The 9779-nt window shown below is 41.9% G+C and overlaps 1 protein-coding gene across 1 annotated transcript in view; it reads left to right on the forward strand.

The window, feature by feature from the left end:
- Positions 1-634: 634 nt before the first annotated feature.
- LOC137427417 (uncharacterized) overlaps positions 635-9779 on the forward strand; it is a 46282-nt gene continuing 37137 nt past the window's right edge. The window contains exons 1-3 of the mRNA XM_078777371.1: positions 635-708; positions 3120-4078; positions 4499-5188. Coding sequence (XP_078633497.1) covers positions 635-708; positions 3120-4078; positions 4499-5188 — 1723 coding nt within the window. The remainder of the gene's footprint in view (positions 709-3119; positions 4079-4498; positions 5189-9779) is intronic.

Genomic DNA, 9779 nt, shown 5'->3' on the forward strand with positions numbered 1-9779 from the left:
AAAGACATGTTCCACTTGTTTGCCCAGTCTGTGATTTTGTCCAGGTCTGCAGAGAGTGAGGAGGCTGCAGACTGTCGATCTGAGGGATGAAGAATGGAGCGACAGAGAGTAGAGTCATCAGCAAAGAGATAGAGAGGTTGATAAACCAACCAACTCTCATATTTACTTCTTGGATTAACCTTGTGCTATTTTTAAAGAAATTTATTTTTGACAACTTTGTTGGTATCACCATTCCCGATGGTGTCTCCATGAAAGGGCTAGTTTTCCATGTAAGCTTCCAAAGGCAAGTGCAAGTCGACTATAAATTCTACAACAGGCTTGTCTTCCCTTAATTCTTCGCGCTGTCAAAAAAGAAGACCTAAAGTCTAACATCGGCGAAGCCGGGCTTGTTTGATACTTTAGTTGAAGAGGATAGTATGATAGAGGACAGGAGTGTATGAAAAAAATTAAAATAATAAAGCTGTACGAAACCTCCCCATCAACATAAAGTTTAATCAGACCGAAAAAGCCGTGGAGGCTGCGACATTGACCCTCTCCCCGACCTCCATCCCACAACTCCGGCGATATCCACAGCGTTTGCGTGGAAAAACACTGGGAAGTCCCTTGCACATGCAGCAGAGACACCAAGGTCCACATGCAGACCAAGCAGTGGGCGGAGGGGCGCAGGAACGAGCATGGTGGTGGGCCGGATGGTGAGCAGATCAACTCGTGAGCAGAGGGAGGGCAGCCGTGGCAGGGAGGGAGTGCCCATCTGTGATGCCAAGGCAGATCCAAAACGTTGCCGACAAACCCAAGGAGAGGAGAAGTGGGATTGAAGAGAGTGTGGGAGTATTAACGCCATTTTTATTGTTCCAAAAACAATACGACTGCATTACTTTATTCTGTGTTTCGAGTCAACAATGAACAAACCACACACCGCTTCAATCTGAAAACTTTGCAATAATGGCAAACGGATTCCAGTGTTATGATTATATTTACTATATTATCTTACTATAATTCACCAAATGTCCGTCTGTCCGTTCGAAGGTACTGCAAAATCGGCTCAACCGGACAAAACTATATTTTGGGTGGGTATTCCTGGGACCCCTGGGAGTAAAATAGGCGACATTGTTTTTGCAATTCTTCCAAGTTTTTCAATTTTCCAGTTTTTCCAAACACGATGGAATAATATTTACCGATATGAACAGTGATGTGGCTTTTATTGAAATTATACAAATACTGTTTAGATTTTGATGACAATTATGAACCTGCCGCGAATGCGGAAGTGGACAGATGACGGCAATGCGCGGGTTTGATAATATCCAAATACAACCTTCATTCAATCGTAATGTTAAATCGTTAAACATTAATCGTGTTAATCGTTTTGTTAAAGTATCAATTGATGATTGGAATTGAGTGAATACAATTACGATTTTGAATTCGTAATTGTATTCACCCAACCGTATGGAACTTCATATCAGGATTTAAATATTTGTTTATGTCACGAATGTTGTTAAAAGTTTATTTTTTATATTAATGCTATTTCATTTGGGATTGGAGTTATGTTGTTTGGAATGAAAAAAGGGACAGCAAGTTCAAGTGAATGATGGAATGCCGTGATGGTTTCTACTTTCTAAACGTTAATTCGCGGATCGCCACATGCAGATTCGCCATTCACTGTGTATGGAACAAAAGTACCCGTTTGTTTGCCAACGGGTACGTTTTTAATGGAAGTCCTTAACGAACTGCTGTCCATGTCTGACGTGCGACTGAAAGTGCTACAGGAATGTGGAATTTATTGCTTTCATGCTTTGGCATTCGCTGTTTCTGCATTGTCTGTTTGCTTTTGGCCTCCCACCCGTGCGTAGCACGGGTTCCTCACTAGTTCATATTAATGCTGTTATTATTATCATGAAAACAATACTACTGTATTAAGAAACCTGGGATAATTTGTCCGAAGCAGCCTGAAGGTGAGCAATGAAGGCATGAAGCTCAAGGCCGATAAGGACTATGTCGTTGGAAGACCCGTAACGCCCATGCTTTTGATATTTGATGGTCATTTAAACTATCGGTTTGTTTGTGTTTCACACTGAATGAAAAACGACAAGGTAGAGCATCGCGATTGTGATAGATGACAGGTTCAACGATATGTTCGGCCTGAACGAAATTGGAATCAAAATGGTGGTGTACAGAATCAGCCGCCTCACCACCGTAATGATATTACACGGAATCACATCACCCTGTCATGTGACCAGATCCTCAGCTCTGAGTAGTATACATTTAAGTGGACGTACATACATACATACGGATGGACAAACACTGTTCTAGATGGCTTTGCCCTATGGGCTACGTCGTAAAAACAACCTTTTCAGAGCACTGTGAATTCTTATTCTCCCTCGAGAGTTGGTACCCTTCAGTTGTTTCACCCCTCTTCTCTGGAAATTGGAGAAGCTTGAGCTTTGACAATCATTCCTTGTCTGCGGACAAGTAGAACGAAGCATTCTGAATTCCACAGATTTTTAATGAAGTTTGGTAACTGTCATGAAAAGCAAGGAGCTGATGTTTCGAGTGTTAACCCTTCATTGGATGGAGCCACACTTTTGATTGAATACATTTCCAGAATAACGTCTGATAATGTAGTTTGTGTTTCCTCAAATGTATTTTGTGTGAAATATTTGTCAATTATCCATTACTTTTCAAAGATGGTTTGAATTTTTATCCTTTTTGTGATTTGTCTTCACAGAGAAACAAATGAAACTGGTTTCTTGTTCCAACTGTTCCAAGTTGTTCAACCCAGAAGTTTTCAATCCACACATGGCTCGGACTATTTGTGATGAAACTGACAAGTTTGGCATCGTGTCTGGCAACCGCAGTTGCAAAAGTTGTACAGAGACATTAATCAATATCCAAGGAAGTGGGAGATCATACAAGTGTTCTGTGTGTGACAAATCATTTACTCTTTCGTCATCTTTAAATCTTCATCAAAAAATACACACAGGTCAGAATCCCCTGAATAATGACGTTTCACCTAAAAAGGATGTGGAGATTTTGAGTTCTGGGAGAACCTCCTCCCATATCCTAAAGCCAGAAAGTGGAGAAATTGACCAATGTGAGAAATTCCAAAAGTGCTCTGTTTGTAGTAAAAAATTTCCAAATTCTTCGTCATTGAAAATACATGAAAGAATACACACAGGTGAGAAGCTGTACAAGTGTTCTTTGTGCAACAAGGATTTTAGAACATCCTCATCAATGAAAAAACATGAAATAATTCACACGGGTGAGAAGCTGTACAGGTGCTCTGTGTGCAGCAAGGAATTTAGAACTTCCTCATCAATGAAAAAACATGAAAGAATTCACACAGGTGAGAAGCCGTACAAGTGTCCTGTGTGCAGCAAGGATTTTATAACTTCCTCAACATTGAAAAAACATGAAAGAATTCACACAGGTGAGAAGCCGTACAAGTGTTCTGTGTGCAGCAAGGATTTTAAAGCTTTCTCATCACTGAAAAAACATGAAAGAATTCACACAGGTGAGAAGCCGTACAAGTGTTCTGTGTGCAGCAAGGATTTTAGAATTTCCTCATCATTGAAAATACATGAAGGAATTCACACGGGTGAGAAGCCGTACAAGTGTTCCGTGTGCAGCAAGGATGTTAGAACTTCCTCATCAATGAAAAAACATGAAAGAATTCACACAGGTGAGAAGCCGTACAAGTGTTCTGTGTGCAGCAAGGATTTTAGAATTTCCTCATCATTGAAAATACATGAAAGAATTCACACGGGTGAGAAGCCGTACAAGTGTTCTGTGTGCAGCAAGGATTTTACAACTTCCTCATCACTGAAAAAACATGAAAGAATTCACACAGGTGAGAAGCCGTACAAGTGTTCTGTGTGCAGTAAGGATGTTAGAACTTCCTCATCAATGAAAAAACATGAAAGAATTCACACAGGTGAGAAGCCGTACAAGTGTTCTGTGTGCAGCAAGGATTTTAGAATTTCCTCATCAATGAAAAAACATGAAAGAATTCACACAGGTGAGAAGCCGTACAAGTGTTCTGTGTGCAGCAAGGATTTTAGAACTTCCTCATCAATGAAAAGCCATGGAAGAATTCACACAAGTGAGAAGCCGTACAAGTGTCCTGTGTGCAGCAAGGAATTTACTGATTCAAAGCATTTGCCTCGGCATCAAAGAATACACACAGGTGAAAAACCTTACAAATGTTCAGTTTGTAGTAAGGCCTTTGCTGATTCATCATATTTACATCAGCATCAAAAATCACACACAGGAGAGAAGCCTTTCAAATGTTCTGTGTGTCCTAAGGCCTTTACTTTTTCGCAACTTTTGAAGAATCATCAGAGAATACACATGGGTGAGAAGCCGTACAAGTGTCCTGTGTGTAGCAAGGATTTTATAACTTCCTCATCAATGAAAAAACATGAAAGAATTCACACAGGTGCAAAGCCATACAAGTGTTCTGTGTGCAGCAAGAATTTTATAACTTCCTCATCAATGAAAAAACATGAAAGAATTCACACAGGTGAGAAGCCGTACAAGTGTTCTGTGTGCAGCAAGGATTTTATAACTTCCTCATCAATGAAAAAACATGAAAGAATTCACAGGGGTGAGAAGCCTCACAAGTGTTCTGTGTGCAGCAAGGATTTTATAACTTCCTCGTCAATGAAAACACATGAAAGAATTCACACGGGTGAGAAGCCGTACAAGTGTTCTGTGTGCAGCAAGGATTTTATAACTTCCTCGTCAATGAAAAAACATGAAAGAATTCACACAGGTGAAAAACCCTACAAATGTTCAGTTTGTAAAAAGGTCTTTGGTGATTCATCATCTTTACATCGGCATCAAAAATCACACACAGGAGAGAAGCCTTTCAAATGTTCAGTTTGTCATAAGGCCTTTACTTTCTCGCACGTTTTGAAGAATCATCAAAAAATACACACAGGAGAGAAGCCTTTCAAATGTTCAGTTTGTCTTAAGGCCTTTACTTTCTCGCAAGTTTTGAAGAATCATCAAAGAATACACACAGGAGAAAAGCCGTACAAGTGTTTGGTTTGCAACAAGGATTTTGGACATTCTTCATATTTATATCAACATAAAAAAGTACACAGTGGAAGAAGACCGGACAAGTGCTCCGTTTGCAGTAAGGATTTTCAAAATTCCTCAGCAATGAAAACCCATCAGAGAATTCACACAGGTGAGAAGCCGTACTAGTGTCTGTGTGTGGCAACGCGTATGCTTGTTCATCAAATTTATATAAACATCAAAAAGTACACCCTGGAGAGGTGAGAGGAGTCTCACAAATAAATGTTCTGAAAGTTATGCACAAGAGATTCAGCAAATTCCTCATCAGACATGGAGAATTTCACTCAGTTGAGAAGGAAAGGGCATAATGTTACAAATGCAAACACTTGGGAGCGGCTATTCCAAAAACATTGTCATTAAAATATCACTTTGGTGGAACAAAATTAAACTCTTTTGAAAGCATAAGAGGTTGCAGCAAGGACAAGTTGAACATGGAATAAGAAGTGAATGGTGACCAATAAATGGAGAACTTCCTTCAATGCCACAATGGATGAATATGATGTATGCTTGGGATGAAAATCCCACAGTACAAATTTTGAAAGAGTAGGAGCACTCAAAAGAGCAATGGAACTGCACAGCAGATGGAGAGACGAGAGACTTGTGCAGCACGACAAGATAAATTGGGATACTGTTCTTTTTGAGAGTCAGAAGATAACCAATTCACAATAACTGAAAGAGAAGTTGTGCAACAGGATGGGAACTCAGACCATGGCTCAATACCAGAAGCCCAACAGCAAGACAGGAACATCACAGAATGATACGATGCAGACCCACCTTTGGGGAGATAAAGTACAAGTCCCACCTGCGAATATAGACGAGAAGACTTGTTTGTGTTTTTTTGTTTTTCTTTATATTATCAAGGCTTGTGGATAAGTTTGCAATAAATGAAGAGAAAATAAACATAAACTCTGATTTCATTGTCAAAATAACTTCATGCCAGGATCATTTCCATTGCAGTGTTGAAAAGTCGATTTTAGAAAGTTCCCTTGACCATTTTCACTTAACAGGTTTGACATCACGGAAGGCTCATTCCATTGTTCCTCTGTATCTCTTGTAACATTTGTGGCCAATCCAAACTTTTTGGACAGTCCCATCCTCACAATGCAATGACAGTGACGATCCAATCTTTCTTCTCCCACGTGTTGTCGAATTTGGACAGTATGTAATTGATGAATCAATAATTCAATGTTGTTACGGATTCGGCACTTCCGTGGTTGTGGTTTTCCTCCACTGTAAACATTTCTGGTTATGTATTATATTATTCTAATGGGGGTTTGAAGGAAACGGCGATTATTGTTGGTTCTTGGTATTATGGTTATCGTTGTTTAAGGGAAATGGTTATTGTGGTTAAAAGGTTAAAAGCGCTCACGGTAAAAAAGAGACAGCAAGCCAGATCGAGAACCGGAAGACGAGGAGAGAGAAGAGGAAGAAGAGAGGCGTGAGGAGAAAAAGTCGGGCAAGACGCGTGTCTTGAAGCTCCGTTGCGAGTGAACTTTGAGTCCTTGAAAGGAATTTCCTGCGATCGGTGTTATCGCTGTAGGATTGAGAAACCTGCGTCGTCAGGTATAGGGGTTGAGGTTTCGAAGAATCCCCTGCCAGGTCGCTTCGACTCACATAAGAGCCGTCAGCCATTTTGAACCTCATGCGTCGTTCACTGAAAAAGGTTTTGCCGCGTCAGGTTGTCTCACCCTCCGGTCGTTTGCTGGGGATGTGTGTGTGCAAAAGCGGCGTTTGAAGATTACGTTGCGGTTCGCTGATTGAACTGTGAATGTGCACGTCTGGTTCGCGTCTTTGGGATTTCCCTTTCCACCACCAGTTTGCTGTTGGTTTGGACAACGTGACGGTCCACGCCTTGCCTACGCCTCATGACTCGCGTCATCGCCTCTTCGCCTTATTGCCTCATCACTACTCGCAGGAGGGGATTATCGTTGAGTTGTGGAGACATTGAGGAGGGTTCTTTTAATTCACTGGGAGCGCAGTGAGTTATATTACCTTAGCGGATGGTACCATCTTAAGATGTGTTGATTGTATTGTTGATTGCTACCATTGTTGTATCGTTATTCCTGTGTGATTTTTAATACATTATTTGTTGGTTGATAACCATTGGTGTGGTTTCAATATTGATTTTGACACGGAATAACATTTTTCTGCCGTGGCTCCTCTCGGGGTTCGGAGGTTGATAACCTCCCAGACCAGGAGGTCGGGGAGGAACACGTAACACGCCTCATGACTACGCCTCATGACTCACGTCATCGCCTCTTCGCCTTATTGCCTCATCACTACTCGCAGGAGGGGATTATCGTTGAGTTGTGGAGACATTGAGGAGGGTTCTTTTAATTCACTGGGAGCGCAGTGAGTTATATTACCTTAGCGGATGGTACCATCTTAAGATGTGTTGATTGTATTGTTGATTGCTACCATTGTTGTATCGTTATTCCTGTGTGATTTTTAATACATTATTTGTTGGTTGATAACCATTGGTGTGGTTTCAATATTGATTTTGACACGGAATAACATATTTTTCTGCCGTGGCTCCTCTCGGGGTTCTGCCGTGGCTCCTCTCAGGGTTCGGAGGTTGATAACCTCCCAGACCAGGAGGTCGGGGAGGAACACGTCACAGAAATTGGGGGTTCGTCCAATTGACTCGTGGGCTCGAAATTGGGTCTTCGTCCGGGATTAAAAATTCCCTAATAACATTCATTCGGGATTGATCCAGATTGAAATTGGGGGCTCGTACTGAGGAGAAATTGGGGGCTCGGCTTTGCTGATTAAATTCCCTAAATCTCGTACTGTGGATTAAATTCCCTAAATTTCGTCTGGGAAAGAATTCCCTAACATTTCCAGAATTCCCAAATTTGGAATTTTTTTTCCAACATTCCCAAATTTTTCAAAAATTGGAAAATTTTTGTGTGAAGGTTAACAGGTGTTAACGGATAGTCACCATGCTGTTTGACGCAGGAAAGTTTGCGGCATCCGCATGTGAGGCACAGTTCCAAGCATTTTAAAAAAATCAGACCTCTTGGTATTGGCCAGACATTTTAGCTTGGAGGTCCGAGCGAATATGAGGAAATCAGAGATGCAGAGATTGGTGATACAATCTCTGGTGGGACAAGGAATATGGGAAGAGGGAGCCTTGGATTGGTTACCCGAGGAACAAGAAAATGTGGAGCTCCGGAAAATGGAGAAGCAATTGCAGAGCCAGGAAAGGTTAAAAGCAGAGGAAAGGAGAGCTGCAAGAGAACTCGAGGAAAGAAGAGCAGCATAGGAAAGAGAACTCGAGGAAAGAAGAGCAGCACAGGAAAGAGAACTCGAGGAAAGAAAAGCAGAGGAAAGGAGAGTTGATCGAGAACTCCAGGAAAGGTTAGAAGAGAAAAAGCAGAGGAAAGGAGAGTTGCAAGGAAACTCGAAGCAGAGGAGAGAAAAGCCGAAAGGGAGATAAGGGAACGTGAAATGGCGCTTCAGCAGGAAATTGAACTCAAGGAGCTCGATTTAATGAAAGAACGGGGAGAGGTACCATCCATGCCGACTGGTTCGACACCGAGTCAGAACACCTGGGATGTTGGCAGACATGTGAGGCTGGTTCCACCCTTCAATGAAAAGGAGGTAGCCAATTTTTTTTCACACTTCGAGAAAGTGGCTCAACTGCTAAAATGGCCTGAGGAGTCCTGGACCATGTTAGTGCAAAGTGTTCTGGTGGGTAAAGCTCAAGATCTTTATTCGGCTTTACCGATTGACCAATGTGCAGATTATGAGATAGTGAAGAAAACCATTCTCAAAGCCTTTGAATTGGTCCCTGAAGCTTACCGGCCAAAATTCCGGAATGCCAGGAAGAGGGAGAGTGAGACTCATGTGGAGTTTGCCAGAATGAAAGAAACCATGTTTGATCGGTGGTGTGATTCAAAAGGGGTTGGGAAAGACTTCAAACGATTGCGACAATTGATCTTGGTGGAGGAATTCCAACAGTGTGTCCGCGAGGACATTAAAATACATCTGGAGGAAAGGAAAGTACCAAAGTTGTATGAGGCAGTGTGGAAGTGTAACTCAGTATAAATCATTGGTTGGAAGCAGGGACTAGCAGGTGGTCGTAAGAATGTCAGGAATGTATCTCGTTCTGTCGAAGCTGGGAGTCCTTTTGTCCACCTGTATCATGGCCCTGGGCTAACACACATTCCCAAGCCTTCACTATTGTTTTGAACATCGGGATGCAAAGAGGGTGAAGGAACTCCCCAGCAGGGGGGGGGGGGGGCGATTGTGGATGACCAAGGAGCTTCAGCGCACGGAGGATTAACAGTTAGGGCACGGAGGATTAACTCGAACGTGCCGATATAAACGAGGACAAACTTTGAGTCAAGAGACTTGTCATCAGAATCTCTGCCGAAATGGAACGAACAAGTACGGAACGAGGACAGCGCAGAAGACCGACCACAGAAGAACCAACGACTAGAAATACTAAATTGGTTATAGTATTGTAGTACCTATTATATTGAAACAAGCTTTTTTTTTTTTTTTTTTTTTTTTTTAATACAAGATCGAGGCTCGTGAAAGAGCTAACATTAATCACACAAAAAGACAAACCGACACACAAAACACAAAAAACAAGGGGAGCGGCAGACAAGATGGGGAGAGAGGGGGAAGGACACAAACACAACATTTGAGAGCAGGGACATCGGGAGGATTTGGGGGGAGGTGGGAGAGGAATAAAA

Source organism: Myxine glutinosa, chromosome 5 (genome assembly GCF_964187855.1).
Source record: "Myxine glutinosa chromosome 5, kmMyxGlut1.1, whole genome shotgun sequence".
NCBI lineage: Eukaryota > Metazoa > Chordata > Myxini > Myxiniformes > Myxinidae > Myxine > Myxine glutinosa.